The sequence below is a fragment of the Anguilla anguilla genome, chromosome 3 (genome assembly GCF_013347855.1).
Source record: "Anguilla anguilla isolate fAngAng1 chromosome 3, fAngAng1.pri, whole genome shotgun sequence".
Classification (NCBI taxonomy): Eukaryota; Metazoa; Chordata; class Actinopteri; order Anguilliformes; family Anguillidae; genus Anguilla; species Anguilla anguilla.
The window spans coordinates 35,602,027-35,618,657 of NC_049203.1; the positions used below are offsets into that span (position 1 = coordinate 35,602,027).

The window sequence follows — 16,631 nt, forward strand, 5'->3', positions numbered from 1 at the left end:
GGTTGGACACATAAGAAATTATTAATAGTGACTCACGAGTATTTCACAGTTCCTCTGACCGCGCCTCTTCGTCCTGGCGCCGCTTCACTGTAGCGTCTCTTTCCACTGAAGGCCTCGGTGCAGGTGTCTTTTTCCGAGTGAAGAACATAGTTATGGGTAGTTGTTGGCGCTCTTTTTTCTTCTGGTCGAGAAGATTCTTATAAACAGACATGCCACCTTCGATTATGTTTGAGAACTGTAATGAACGAAACATCAAAGGGTCCCATTCTTGCGCAGCTCGCTGAAGTTCATTGGCCATTCTCACCATGGTTGCCAAGCGATCAAGTGTTAGTCCATCCTCCTCGTCTATATCAACACTTGCTTCCTCTTCATCCTCTTCTCCCTCGTCCTCGCTTGGTGGCTTTGTCATCTCTGCCAGGTCTTCATCAGTCAGCGGTTGTGAGTGGGCATCAATCAGGGCATTATGTCATCAGGAGTCATATCATTAAAGCCATCTCCCCCAAGCTGTTTAGCCAGATTCACAGCTGTATCTACCGCAGAGTGATGGATCTCATCAAGAGAGCATTCGGTAGGGTTGTGCACTGCCTCTGGCCACATTTTTTTCCAGCAGGCATTTAAAGTTTCAGTTTTCATCTCCTGAATGGCTCTCTGAATATTTTGGAGACATGATGCAATGGTGTATTCACGCCAGTAGTCCTTTAGTGAGAAATATTGATCTGAGTCCATAGCCTCAACAAGATGTTGCAGGGTGTTGCGCGTATAGAGAGCCTTGAAAGCGCGAATGATGCCTTGGTCCATGGGCTGAATCAGCCATGTAGTGTTTGGCGGCAGAAATTCGATTGGCACACCATCATACGACAAATCATCAGTGTGGCCTCCGGCGTTGTCTACGAGCAGAAGCACTTTAAAGTCTAGTCCTTTTCCTCTCAAATAACGCTTGACCTCCGGGATGAAACACTCTTTGAACCAATTCAGATTGAGCGCTTTTGTAATCCAAGCCTTTGCGTTGTGCATCCAGTAAACGGGCAACGCATTCTTATTTTTGTTTTTTAGGGCTCTTGGATTTTTTGACCTATAAATAAGCCCCGGTTTTATCATAAAGCCCGCGGTATTTCCACACATAACCAGAGTCACGCGATCTTTTTGGGCCTTGAATCCTGGGGCTTTGGCTTCGTCCTGCATTATAAAGGTGCGAGAGGGCATTCGTTTCCAAAATAAGCCTGTCTCATCCATATTAAAAACTTGTTCAGGCTTATATCTCCCTTCCTCGATGATCGCTTTAAATTTGTTGTTCGCGTATGCCTCTGCTCCAGCGGTATCCGCAGAGGCGGCCTCTCCATGCAGTGAAACACTTTTAAGTCCAAAGCGTTTCTGAAATTTGTCAAACCAGCCCTTGCTGGCATTAAATGGGCTTGGTTCTGCGTGAAAAGCACTCGTCGATGGCCTGGGCTCCGCATCATCCTGCTCCTCGCTGTCATGGACGTCATCGCTGTCAGCAAAAGTTTCATAAAGCTTTTTAGCTTTTGTGCGGATAATGTTGGTATCCAGCGTAATGTTCTTTTTCCTGCAGTCACTGATCCACAAAGCTAAAGCAGACTCCATCCTTACGATGGTCTTGTTGCGGACAGTTACAACCCTTTTTGCATCCTTGTTGAAACTTATTGCTGCTGTCGTCCTTATGTTATTTTCCTCCTTCTTTATGCAACGAACCGAAGATTCATTTATTCCGTAATGGCGCCCTACAGCCGCGTAACTTCTACCTTCCTTTAGCATGTCCAGAAGTCCAACTTTTTGTGCGATGGTTAGCATCTTCCTCTGCCTTTTGGGCGGTAGCAGGTGCCTTTGATGGTGCAAAACGTTTCGTCAACATTGTTGGGTTTGTTGGGGAGAAAACTTACAAACATACAGTACAGCACAGAGTCACACTGTTAGCGATCAAAGATTTATGTAAATTTGACAAGCTGAACGCATTCTGTACTGTACAGGAGACACGGCACGGAGGAGATTGATTGACAATGGTCTACAGCCAATCAGGACCCAGAACACAATGCGCTAATCAGGACGCAGAACACAATGCGCTGTAAAAAAAAAGCATGCAAAATTGCACTAAAAAAATCCGCGAAACTGTGAGGCCGCGAAAGGTGAACCGCGTTATAGCGAGGGACCACTGCATACACTTCCTTCCATGACTTTCCTTAATATGTGGGCTTAAAATAACTATATTTTGAAAATATTAAAAATCAACTCAGTATACATTTACAGGCAGTTTTTGACATTTGCTTAACAAACCCCCCCCCCCCCACCCACCAGACAATGGACAACAGGTGCTTCTACCCAGGTGCGAACTTTTCGCTTTCCACCCCAGCCCGCAGTTCAGCTGAAAGATCTTGGATAAGAATTTCCCAATCAAGCATTAACTAAACTAATTTTGCACATATAATCACAGAAAATGTATTCACTGTAATCATGTGATGAAGTTGATAAAGCCCATGGGGTGGGAATGAATAATTGTCGATGCTGCAGTTATAGAAATGATAGGCTTATAACTCTGCATAGTTAACGGCACCAACGTATTTTCAGGTTTTCATTGAAACTGAGACCTTGCATAAACTGAAAGGAGCAGTTACATGACAACTGCATGAAATGTAACTGATTTGTGTTTGTGCGGTCCCAGCAACCACCAAAGCTGTGAGTTCTCTGTGGAATTGATAAGAGTAGAGCGGTGCATAGGCTATGTAAAAGCGCACTCCAAGGAGAAGGGAGGAAAAGTGCTGAATTATTTTTTCCTGAAGAAATTACTTTTTTTTAAATATTGCACTTTGTATTTCTTTAACTCCTTTTTCCATTTTGTGTTTTGTCATGCACATTTTAGTGCTTTTCTCAGTGTTCCTGTAATATGACTCGCTACATCTGGCCTTAGCCTAAATAACAAAACCACTATAATTTAGAAATACAAATGTTGAAATTGATTCGGTTGTGTCCTTTATTTCAAGAAAATAGTTTTGCAATATATGATTTGGTAATATTTATGAAATTTGGTTGTTGCTGGAACAGAAATCGATGCTGTAATGCAGGATATGTCTAATGCGACAGTCCAGCATGGCGGTAATATGTATTAAAAAAGGTTGTTGGCTAATGACACACCCTGTACTAGATTATGTGGCTCTAAAATATCTGCCCCCAAATTTGTGTTTCCTCCAAGCAACTTTTTAGCATAGCAGGGGATGTTATATCTTCCCATCGCTCTCTAGACTGCTACCAGTTCATGTGCAGGAGCATGTCTTCTCAAATTACAACTTGGGGAGGTTTGAGTAAGAGCATAATAGCTGAAGATGTACTCCACCCAGGGAAGCTTTTTGGTTTTTTCTTTAATTTATCCAAACTTATGCAAATCAAACATACAGGTAAAGTGGGGCTTCAGCAAAGGGGAGAAAAAAGTATTAACAAACAAAAAACAACAAAACACGTTAGCCTTACATTCTGTCTGCCTCATTTTGGACAGAAACTGTTTTGAGCGGTGGCAGAGCTGAATTCAGATATAATTATTTTGTTTATAGTTATTGTTTTTGCGTGGTCTGTCGTGTTTATTTGAAGTGCATTTCTTACCCAAGGCCATAAAAATCAATATTATATAAACGTCTTCCATCATGTTGTGTGCTATGTTTTATCAATAAACTCAATATGTCCTTTTCTTGGCTTTTCTGTCAATTTACCATATTATAGTCTCCTAACATGAATCTACAATAAATAACAGAGAGGGCAATTTTGTACTGAAAAAATGATATGAAAAAAAAGCAAAAATCAGAGGGCCCCCCAAAATGGGGAAAATAGTGTAACCAGTCCCACAGAACCACACAAGCATGGAGCATACACACGGTTTATTAAATACATGGACCACAATACTGTCACTGTAATTGTGCTGGTTTTTGTTGTCGTTGCTGTTGCTTTGCTGTCCGTGACCGTGTGCATACATCATCCCCGGTCTCACTGCAGGACAAATAAAGCACAAATAAACGTTAGAACTAATCATGTAACTGCCCACAGCTGCGATTGCCGGCCAGCTAAACCACTCCCCCATCTCTCCGCCTGCAGCTGGCACCACAAGCACGCTGCCCCCTCATAATAGATCCTATACCTCTCAGTGTTAAATAACATACAAAATTTTTTTCCCTTGCTTATCTCCTGTATTTACAATCAAAACTGAATTGAGTGAAAAATGCAATTTGTCTCTCCAACCACAGATATTAGTCTGTTGTAATCAAACTACAGTCATATCCAGAAAATAACTGTGGCACAGAAGGATTTTCAGACTGGTAGACTCAGCCCCTATTACCTAGCTAAAGATAGCTAGCTAGCCCAAATGAGCCGACTGGATTGGAATCTTATTTGACTGAATTGGAATCTTATTCTCCAGCCATAAATTGTTACTTTGTAAAATATAAGACCAACAGCAGGCAGTTAATGCCAAACATAACTGAATTTAGTTACGTTACCGAACAGAGCCCAGCCAATTGGTTAGCATTAGGTTAGCCACAAAGGTGACCTTATCATTGGAGCACTAATCCAGCTGAAATCACACCACTGTAGTAGCCAATCCATACATTTCCTCTTTGTCTCCTTCTATTGGCCACATGCTTTTCAGATACAGCCCACAATGAAAAAAGGGTCACACCCAGAAACAACCTGAACACTTTAGAATAGTAAATACAGCCAGACAAGCAACTGGGCTGGTCAGAAGTGAAGACAGATTGCTAATACAAAGCACGAACCAATTGTTTTTCTATGTATACAAATATATCACAGAAGTAAAGCTGACATTACTTTCGATTCTAAATAATTACATATTATTAAACAGAAGTTTAAAACCACAACCGAATACACTACTGAACATGCTATAATGATTTAATACTACCACTAGGATGCTAGTTAAATAAACTGGATGAAATATGAAAAAACATTTTTATCAATAAAAAGAAAAATGTAGAACCAAGGCATTCTTATAAAGTTAAAATAATAATACAAGGCTTGTTCATATTAGAACATTAAAAACCTGTATAAACAGAGTCTGTAGAAACAAAAACACCATAATAGAAGGTGTGGTCTTGAAGGAACCAATCCAAATATGGGCCGGTTCAGAGGCAGGAGGTAAATCACCTAGAAAAAGGTACAGCGGGGATGAGGCAGAGTATCTAGACAACGCTTTACGCAGGTAATTAGACAACATATAGAAAGAGAATTGTCAAAAAAGCATAAACAGGCAATATAACAATCAGCATGTAATCACAAAAACTGCATAAAGTCCAATGAATCATTAACCCTTTAATTTAATTTAATTGAAGTATTCAATTGGAGGCTTCACTTCTGTGGCTAGTGGGAGACCGCCTTTCCATTGTGGGACAGGAAGAATGGTCCTGCAGTTTTTCCACTCTAGTCCCTTGGCCCTTTTTGGTATTTCTTGAAGGGGAACTAAAAAACAAACAAATATCCTAAGCATGCTATGAAAATATCAATAAAATGCAATACATTAAGAATAGGTGAAACATGGTTATCAATGCATTATACACCCTATCTTATACTGGTAATACCTGTCGCTGCAATTTCACCCATCTTCATCCTCAGGCTCATTCTCACCCTCACTCTCACTTTCTCCTTGCAGGGTTGCTAGCAGCTCGTTGTCTTCCTCACCACTAAATTCTAATTCATCCTCACTATCATCAACTGGGAGTGCTAATTCTACCTTCTTCTTTGAAGAGCTATAGAAAAATGTTGTGTTCATTCTCTAAATGGAAGAAAAATGTGTGTAAAATATAAGTGTATGCTCTGCAGAGAGGACTCACAAAGTGCACTGTTATAGTAGACAATATAGTCTCATAGCCTGAACTTTATTACAACTAACACTATCAGATTTATCTAGGTTAATTTGTAGAGATAAAAATAAAATTATGATGCTTTTGAACAGTATATAAACCTAAATACACAATACCAAAAAATGTCATGGTGGAAATTCATAATGGCACGGTGTTACTTCAAGGCAACATTTGCATTTTAACAAATTTCCATTACTTAATTATCAAATAAAGTACATTAAACGATTAAAAATTAAACTTTACTCACCTATTATTGTGAATATATTATTTTTATTATTTTTATTATTTTTCCAGATTGTAAAATGACACAAAAAGACGTTTTAAGACCAATTTTGTGGAGAGAGATGATGGAGCTGAACCATGTGGCAAAGGCTGCAGAAAAGGGATTCAAAATGGCCTCCAGAGAGTCACGTGACAAATTAAAACACTGCTATTGGTTTCCTTAGGGCCCTGCCTCTTTTTCAAAGTATTGCATCATAATTGAGGATGTATTGTGTGAGTGTAAAAGGCCAAAAATGGGTATGTTACCTAGAGGCAACACGATACCATAGAGGGTTAAGACCAGGATGTTTAGTGGCCCACAGTTTGTCAATCCAATAAGATTCTTTTTGGTTTAATAGCCTTTGGCAATCACCTCTTCTCATAGTGGATGGTACATGATCTAGTCCACTGGCGAGTTTTCCGGTTCCGCCACTGAGAGGACGACAGCTTAATTTTCAATCTCCCTGACAGTTTTGTGAAATAACTCTAGTTTTGCCAATCCCAGTGAATATTTTGTCTAATAATGGAGAAAAGGGTTTGTGGTAGAAATTACCTTAATTTCCCCCGGTCGGTGAGAAGAGTCTAACAGAATTACACGGCTGAATAGCAGAATCCACACAGCCCCACAACACGTCTGTATGAACAGGTGAAAAGTCATTCATTTTATACAGTTAAAAGTAGGTGAAAGGCGGGTTCTGGAATTTTCCCAAAACCTGTCTCTCAAACTGCACGTAGTGCAGTTTTTCAGCTCGTCTCTGATTGATTAAAAACATTGGATTTCTGAGAAACGGGCTTGTTTAGATGTTCTGACTTCTTCAAGGCTATCATGTCACAGTGACTAAAAACAATGGAGAAATACAGAGAGTTTTCTGGGGAAAATAGGAACACGCGTGGGAGGGGCTATGCACTCCCAATAATTCTCTGTTAGACAGAAAAGCAATTAAAAATGATTTCTTAAGGTTATATAAAAGCAAGTAAATATGTAAACTGTAATTTCTCATTTTTTCCCTTATAGGTTACTACTAGAAGTAGGACAACCACGAACGTGATAGAAAACGAACCAGAATTGAGGCAAGGAAGCCGAAGCAGCTCTTCGGGCTCATACCCACATGGCGAGGATGGCCCCAAAGTTAGCCTGAAAAATATTCTCAACAAACTCCGGGAGTTCTGAAGAGACAACAGGGTACGGCTCACCGACATTAAACAAGAACTGAAGAGGGCAAACGACAGACTGGACAAGGCAGAGAGGAGAATTGATGAAAAGGAGACCGTGCTTCAAGCAACATCAGCATTAATCAAGCGGCTAACGCAGCACCAGGCTAAACTGGAAGCCAGGCTGATAGACCAAGAGGGTCGAGCGCGGAGAGATAATTTAAGGATTTACGGAATACCTGAAGATAAAGAGGGCACCGGTATGGTTGGTTTTCTGGATAACTTGTTGAAAAGCGCGCTCGGCTTTCCCCGTGACAGGGAGCTCAGAATTGAGCGAGCACACCGAGCACTGGCACTGAAACCCAACGGTTTGCAGGCAAAGCCCTGATCTATAGTGGTCAAGTTCGGGAGCTACCGGACGAAAGAAGAGGTGCTCCGGAGAGCGTGGCAGAAAAAAGAAGTGTTCTGCAACAATGTTCACTTGTACGTTGACCATGACCTCCCCCCCGAAGTGCTTAAGAAATGCGGTGAATACGCTTAAGCCAAGAAAGTACTGAAAGAAAAAGAAATAAAGTTCCAGACGCTGTATCCTGCAAGGATGCGGGTCTTCTATGATGACGGCATCCGACTATTCCAGGATGTTGCGGAGGCGACGAGGGACATGGTTTCAAAAGGGTTTCCAGTTACTGTGGTGAGGTCCTCCACTGCTCCGAACCAAGAGGAGATCCAGCTCCTGTCTACTTGATTCCTACAGTTCTATTTTCTATCTAATTAAAGGAGTCGGGACTTGTTAATTGGCAAGTTATCCTCGATTTGTGAGGATATTTTTGAATTTGGCTAGCATGCGGCCACATTTTAGGGCCCCACCATTGTCGCAACATGGAACTTTCCCTTATGGGGGCTTTGACTTTACAAAGTCGCTGCAAGGCTCTTTTGAAACGAGCCTCAACATTGGAAACAACTGTTCTAAGCCGTTTTGGTGACGTTCTGTTAAAAACTGTTTAATCTTTGTTAGGGGTCCAAGCAGCGAAGCTGGTGGAACCCTATTGTATCTGTTAGGATTATTAGGGGTCCAAGCAGCAAAGCTGGTGGAACCCTATTGTATCTGTTAGGATTATTAGGGGTCCAAGCAGCAAAGCTGGTGGAAGCCTATTGTATCTGTTAGGATTATTATTATTAGGGGTCCAAGCAGCGAAGCTGGTGGAACCCTATTGTATCTGTTAGGATTATTATTATTATTATTATTTTTCTCCGCTAAAAGTGTCCGAGGCTCAGCAACCATAATTCCTAGTGCAACCAAAGTTGGCAGGTGGGAACTAAAAATCACCTATGTCGGCCAGACGGTGGCGCTATAACAAAGGGTCATGCGTAAAAGGCCATAACTCCCACACCATAAGTTAGATCAACACAAAACTTAATGGACCTATGCATCTGGACGTGCTCTACAACTTTGCTATTGGGAACACCTATGTCCACCATATTGTTTGCCCGCCATTTTGACTTTTTAGTTGGGGCGTAGAAGCTTTCTCCACTAAAATGTCTGAGGCTCAGCAACCATAACTTGTACACCAACCAAATTTGGTAGGTGGGTTCCTATGGCCCCCCACTACTCAGGCACTACAAATCACCTATGTCGGCCAGATGGTGGCGCTATAACTATAATTAGGTGGGGTGCGGAAGAGCTGGAGCTCCAAATCTAAGTGTTTCCACATCTAGTAAACTTCTTTACGGCAAGCGGCTAGAAGACATCCATGGCGACGCAAGTAATCCAAAACCGTAGGGTCTAGTTTTCATCAGTGAGGGGAGGGTCTGACCGTCGGGGAACCAATGGAAGACAGTGCCAGCCAGAGTGCATGCTAGGCTACTAAAAGTTTGTTAGTAAAATCTTTTTGAGAGGATGAATAATTACTTTTCTTTGGCATGGATCCATTTGAAGACAGTATCGGGTGAGTTCGTTTAGTCTTTGAATCTGTCATTATGCTGAGAAATAGCTAAACCATTTTATTGATAGTATTTGAGTTTTGTGCAAACGCGCGAAAACACGCTGGTATAATAAAACAATGATGGCAATACATATATAGTCCGCTTCGTTCCGTTGCTACCATAACATAACAAACTATCTTGTGTCTACAGCTGCAGTTTCTCGCTGCAATTACTAATATTGAATATAAACAAAAGACGCAATTTATGCTGTAGTAAATAATACTACTTAAATAAATAATACGGTACTCTGAGCTCAGTACGCTCGTAGCAGGGATGGTGAGTTGATATTTCGTTTTTTGCTACTAAAAGTTTGTTAGTAAAAGCTTTTTGAGAGGATGAATCATTACTTTTCTTTGACATGGATCCTTTTGAAGACAATATCGGGTGAGTTTGTTTAGTCTTTGAATCCGTCATTATGCTGAGAGAAATCGTATTCTCAATTGAATCTCTATATTGACTGTAAGCTTAGGGTTGTAACTAGGTAGCTGTTTCGTAGGTGACTTAATGCACTCGTCTTAATAATTGCTTGTATTTTTGCATAGACTGCGTTGTTGCTGTTCTTGTTTGTGTTAGTGTTAATCAGTTTAACCTACAGGGTCCAAGTTGAACTATGCTGTTGTTCCCTGCACTCAGAACGGTACTTCTCTCTAGGGTTTTCGACACACTTGTTCCTGGTTATGGTTATACACTTGGTTGTACGTCGCTCTGGAGAGCGTCTGCCAAATGCCTGTAATGTAATGTAATGTAATGTAATATTCCGTAGCAACAAGATAAACCCGACAATAGCCCTAAAATATGCCAATACAGCAGTGAAAACGCTGCTCACTGAATAACGAAATAAGCGAGACTTTTTTTTTTAGATTATACCATGTCATTCTACAGTCAATATCTGGGACTAAACATTGAATAAATATATAATCTTACCATTGGTTTTACGCCTAGGGATGTCCCTTTTGAGACTGAGCGGTCATATATTGTCTTGGACAATCCATTTGTGAAATATACGCACATTTGTGATGCCTGGGTAGGCTACCTTCAAAAATAGCTGTGCGTAATACCACACCTGTTGCTTACGGCGTTGTCGCCCTTTTTAGTACAATTTGGCTTGATTGACAATTCATTTATTCAGTAGGTGAGAGTATAAACTTTCTAACAATGTATAACATGTCTGATTTTGCTTTTGGAATAGCGTTTTATAGGTCAGCGTAACCAAAAATTTTCCCATCTGCCAATGTCTAAATAAATAATACGGTAGGCTACTCTGCGCACAGCACGCAGGTCACGAGTTGATATTTCGTCTTTTGTTTCCTTTTTTCTCAATGTCGTATTTATTATTTGAAATGTGTATTTGAAATATATTTATATGCGTTGTTCTATCTGTCTCTGAGGCGCTCTGAAATGTGCATTCTCTGCTAAGCTGAGCAATGGATTGGAATATGTGTGTGACGCATATTTTACTTGCAGCATGGAAGCGCTGCAGCTCTACATACACGCCGGACCATCTAAATGATGTGCATAGTCTGCATAGTTTCCGTTGTGTGTGGCACTCGCAAAGGGCCAAATCATTTGTGCGGAATAGTAAAGGCCTTTACGCCTAGCGGCTAGGAGACATCCATGGCGATGTTGGGTGAAGGTATATGATCATAAGGACAAAACCATTTAACCCTCCTCTTATGTTTGGGGTCAATTTGACCCCATTCAATGTTTACTGTCTCTAAAAATATGGTTACCATACTTTTTTTCAGCTAGATATTTCATTACTTTTTCTAACTTTATGGGGAAAATATTGCAAACATGAAATTAACTGAAAAAAATATTTTCAATGTCCTGTACACATGTTGTACGCATCGGTGTTATTGGGGTCATTTTGACCCCAAGCTCTATTGTTATATAAAACCATTATTTTGATCTTGTTTTTGTTGTTGGCTGAGGGCACTTTCACATTAATTTGTGCGTGTGTGTGTGTGTGTGAGAGAGAGAGAGAGAGAGAGAGAGAGAATGTGTGTGTGTGAGGAGAAAACATAGTTCCCACGAGATCTCTGATCATTATCGCAACATGGGGCAAACTTATAATAAGGGCTGCACACACAGCCCTCAAAACCATTTCTCTTTGCATTTGTGCCTCAACTACAGATTTTGAAAATGACCACCAGACAGAGGCGTATATTTTCTGCCACTGAGGTTCTGTCACAGATCTTGGAGGGTGAAAGTGATTTAGATGAGGATATGTCTGAGACTGAGGATAATGTTGAGGAGGACCCTGACTGTGTGGCATCCTCCTCTGATGATGAGAATGAAGCCTTTGAGATACCACGTTCTGCCCCTCCTTTTGTTTCTCAACCACCACTAAACCATCCTGTCATGTCTCAACCACCAAAAGACCCTCCTGTCATCTCTCAACCACCAAGAAACCTTCCTGTTGCCTCTCAACCACCAAAAAACCCTCCTGTCATCTCTCAACCACCAAGAACTTGACATGTTTACTTCCAAAAATGTAGAACTACCATGGTCTGGATCCCCAGTTGAAAGACAGGGTAGACTTAGTGCTGCTAATGTCATCAAAATGGTTCCAGGCCCCACCAGATATGCTAGCAGTCATGTACAAGACATAAAGTCTGCATCTGAACTCTTCATAACACCATCAATGCAAAAGGATATTCTTCAGATAACAAACTTTAGAGGGGAGGCGTGTGTATGGTGATAATTGGAAAGAGCTGGATGTGACCCACTAGCAATGCTATATTGGGTTGCTTATTTTGGCAGGAGTGTACAAGTCAAAAGGTGAAGCAACAGCAAGCCTTTGGAATGCTGACACTGGTGGGGCAATTTTTCCAGCTACAATGTCTCTGGAGACATTTCATGTTTTCTCCCACATTATACGCTTTGACGACAGGGAATAAGGCAGGGACGACAGGAGCGTGACAAAGGAGCGCACCTATCTCGTTTGAATGAAGAATTGATACCCACGGGTACCTAGTTGAGCTGTTATGTTCATTTTTTATCAAAACTCAATTCTGGTGAATAATTTACTTTTTATTGGTGTTTCTTCATTATTGAATAACTGTTATATGTTACTTATTGATGTTCTGAAGTGTTTTCTGAAACATTTGAAACGTTTGACATTTTTAATATTTTTTCCTGGGGTCAAATTGACCCCGAACATAAAATGTTACTATGCTTGATAATAAAAGGTGTGTTTCTTTCCAAATGTTATTTTTCTTTTTTAATGAGCACTTAATACCAACATAAAGCCCTTCAAACACCAAAACATACTTTGTTTTCAATTTTAGGTCAATGAATGAGATTGTACAGTCATTTGCATATTTCGCAATAGTCATATAAAATCAATTCTTGATGTATAAGGGGAGGATGGGGGGAGTCATGTTTTATTTACTGGGCTATTAAGATGGTCAGTAGAAAGGCCTAAAGTAGCTGAGAGAGAAACTTGGGTAACACTTTCAATGGAATGGTACTTCTCTCTAGGGTTTTCCACACACTTGTTTTGGAAATCAATTTGGCTTGATTGACAATTAATTTATTCAGGAGGTGAGAGTATAAGGTTCCTAACGATGTATAACATGTCTGATTTTGCTTTTGGAATAGCATTTTATAGGTCAGCGTAACCGAAAATTTGCTTATCTGCCAATGTCTAAATAAATAACATGGTAGGCTACTCTGCGCGCAGCACGCAGGTCGCGAGTTGATATTTCGTCTTTTGTTTCCTTTTTTTCTCAATGTCGTAGGCCTATTATTTGAAATGTATATTTATGTGTTATTCTATCTGTCTCTGAGCCGCTCTGAAATGTGCATTCTCTGCTAAGCTGAGCAATGGTTTGGAATATGTGTCTGACGCCTATTTTAGTTGCGGCGCGGAAGCGCTGCAGCACTACATACCCGCCGGACCATCTAAATGCTGTTTTATAATTTGCGTAGTCTGCATAGTTTCCATTGTGTGCGGCGAAGGGCCAAATCATTTGTGCGGCATATTTCACAGGTTGCGCAGGCCACGTAATTACATTTTGTTACTGACCGTTATAGTTCAAAAGACAACACCTTCATTCATATTTCCAAACCTACAATATACTGCACCAGTGACCACAAAAATGCTCAGCTAGGTGTAACTTGTTGCAACGAAGACATTCACCTGACAAAAGCGCTTTTAGTTGCATATTTAACGTTGCCTATCGGTTTCGTGAATTAACTGTTATAACCTGTTTATCAGAGCCATATGCCAGTGACCTCATGTCAGCAGTCAACCAATCATCTTCTTTACAGCGTATGCGGGCACTGGTTACTAACTACGCGGTTTTAATTTCTTGAGGAGGTCCGTCGCACATGCCGCACATTGCGCACACCCCCTACACAGACCCATTTTTACGTGTACTATGCGGAAGTATAAAACAGCCTTTAGTGTTACATAGTAAAGGCCTTCACACCTAGCGGCTAGGAGACATCCATGGCGATGCAGTAGATATGTTGGGTGAAGGTATATGATCATGAGGACAAAACCATTTAAAATTGTGCCAATGCTTGGACCCCTCCCAACGCCGCTTGCGGCTTTAATTTTTGTTTTATGTTTGTTTCTTGGGAGAGATCTAGTCTAATGGCAATAAGAGAGGAGTTTGTATGATGATCATTAAAATGCTTCACCATAGGATAATCCATGTTACGGATTCTGATAGCATATTTATGTCCCCCGTTTACCAAAGAGCACCTTCAGCTACTCTACTGAACTCCTACTACTTTTGTATGTGGTAGCACTCTATTTAACTATTTCGTTTCGCACTTTTTTTTGTCACATTTCAGCATTTTAGCTAGATAATTGACTAACCATTTAAATGTTAATGGGTGCTTGTGTAACATTTCCCATTTCCGGTGAGCTGCCCTGGAACGTCACAGATACCTCTGTGTGCTTTGCACGTTGAGGAGGATACTTGTGCATGTGGAGTCTGTTCCCAAGTATCATAAACAACTAGAAGAGTGCACTCAGTAGAGCGTATAGGATGCTGCAGCGCTACTACCCATCAGTTGACATTTGCGTCTCGCGATCATCCAAAGTGAGCTCACAGCCTCAACCTTGCATCTCACAAGAACCTTATCACTTAACTGTCCGTAGGAGGACATATCCTCGGATCGGCCTCCACCGGATGTGAAAGGTTTGAGAGTTCGGTCAGTGCTATAAAGCTCGCTAGCTTGCCGCCCTCACTTGCTAGTTTCCTTCTATATCAGGCAGCCCACGCCTTTGATATACCTCCCTGCTCGCGCGAACGATGAACAGGACTGCTAGCAAACCACGCTAGCCTGTTAGTACTTAAACCCACCGCCCACGCTGCCTTTCTTCGCTTAGTCAGCCTGCTAGCTCCCTGCTACATGTCTAAGCCCGTCTCTCTCAAATTGTCTGAAGAGCTACACTCACGAGCCTGCCGGGCCGCTTGCGGTGCTCTCATTGCCGCTGAAGATACCCATCCTCTCTATGTCATGTGCTTGCATTTTCAACATGCCCAGGATGCCCTTGACACTCCGAAGAGTTGCAGCCACTGCCTGGTTTTGCCCAGGAGGTTGCGGTGGCGGAGACTGAGAGTTGCTGCTACCCACGGCGACAACCTCGGTCAGGAGGACTCTGATAAAGAGAACGACAGCACTACGGCCCCTCGGCTCCCGCAAGGAACCCCCGGCTGTCGAACCCTCCATAGCTCGACACCTGAACCCCACGCAGGGAGGGCTTTTGGCGCCAGCAAAGCCCACCCTACCAAATAAGATGGACCGCTTCACAGCCTCTATTCACCAGGCTTGCTATAGGTCCTCAGCCCTCGCTATTCGAGCCCTCAATGTCTCCTCTCTACTCTCGGTTTACCAAGCCGAGCTGATTGAGGAGATGGGGAAACAGCTCGAGAAGGGGAGCCCTTCCCCCATACTGTGGCAAGAGATTGTCACTATTAACGACCTGGTTCTGCACAATGCTCACCAGTGTGTCCAGGCCTGTGGTCGCTCTATGGCTCTGGATGTAGCTGGTGAGCGGGCCCTGTGGCTTAATCTTTCTGGTCTGCCCGACAGTAAGAAGAGGCGCATCACAGGTGCCCCAGTTGAGCCAGGCCAGCCTCTTTTCGGCCCTTTGCTGTCTCTCATACAGCAGTGGTGCGATGATAAAAAGAAAGAGGATGAGGCCTTCAAACTCTGCCTCCCCCACAGAGCTACGCCTCTGCCGCCACTTTCCATGCGGCCCCCAAAGCCTCTGGCTGTGAACCTCCGTGCCCAACCGGGCCAGGGCAGAGCCAAGCCCCAGGGAAAAACCCTTAGCCAGCAGGGTAACCCCCCTCCCAGACCTTGGGGTAACATGACCTTCGCTGCGGCCCCAGCTAAGAAACCATCACCCACCCCCGCTGACCCCAAGCAGAAGCAGCCTGCCTGACCGGCTTCCACGCTGGGGGGGCTAAGTCCATGCTCTGGGGCGATCAGTGCCGTGGACACGTTCGTCTCTCCTCTCCAACAAGAGGAGACTTCATGTTCTGGGGGACGGCCCCTCTCCCCCCAGGGGTTCCAACCCCTACGTTCTCTGTGGTCAGGGCACCAGTTCCCGTGTCCCCCAGCCTCAGTCCCCCCTCTCAATGCCCCGAGAGGGAGACTCTGTTCTAGCCACACAGGTAGTGTTACCCACATTCAGTGTGCAGAACAACACCAGGCCATTTCTAATAATAAAATATTATTAGAAATGGCCTATTATTCGCCCTGAAAGGCCAAAAAATTAAAAAAAAACAGTGTGAAAAGATTCTCTTTAAAACACACAAGGCCTCCCCTGGTTTCGCCACAAAGTGGAGCACTGACACCATTATTTGTTTTAGCCTCACATGGCCAAATTTCCCCGCGGTCCTCTACACCGGCAGGGACACTCACAAGCCACATCGTAGCTTGGCAGGCTGTGTCAGCCCTAGAATGGGTCCTGAGCACAATAGCCAAAGGCTACAGACTCCAGTTCAGAGTGAAACCACCATGTTTCAACGGAGTCATTTACTCTCGAACCAAAGAGAGCCCATGTTTTAGAGGAGGAAATCTCTTCTCTCTTACACAAAGGGGCTGTGGCAAGATGAGTGCCACCCCTCCTACCTTCCACGGGAGACAGACAGTTTATTTCAGCACTCTGTGCTCGTTTATTTCAGCCGACCGGCTTTTATGACAATTTAAACAAACACGGGTTTCTCCGTTCGTTTCTCTTGTTACAAACATAAGTCTTTTCTTTCCGTCGTCAGCTCTCTTCAAGACTCCCAGTCTCGGCCTTTTAAAACCCCAGGCTCACTGTTGAAAACAATCAGAGGCAATCAGCGCAATCAAATAATTAACAATTATCGGCACTGATTACCTCCGCCATACAGT

At 42.6% G+C, this 16,631-nt stretch overlaps 1 protein-coding gene across 1 annotated transcript; it reads right to left on the reverse strand.

Annotated features, from left to right (window-relative positions):
- Positions 1-453: 453 nt before the first annotated feature.
- On the reverse strand, positions 454-1,809 carry LOC118223193 (tigger transposable element-derived protein 1-like). The gene has a single exon (XM_035409438.1). It carries the CDS (start codon positions 1,807-1,809, stop codon positions 454-456), a length of 1,356 nt encoding a protein of 451 aa, XP_035265329.1.
- Between the last annotated feature and the right edge of the window lie 14,822 nt (positions 1,810-16,631).

Excerpts from the sequence above, each read along its gene's own strand:
- LOC118223193 (XM_035409438.1), bottom strand. The coding sequence starts at position 1,809 with ATGCTAACCATCGCACAAAAAGTTGGACTTCTGGACATGCTAAAGGAA.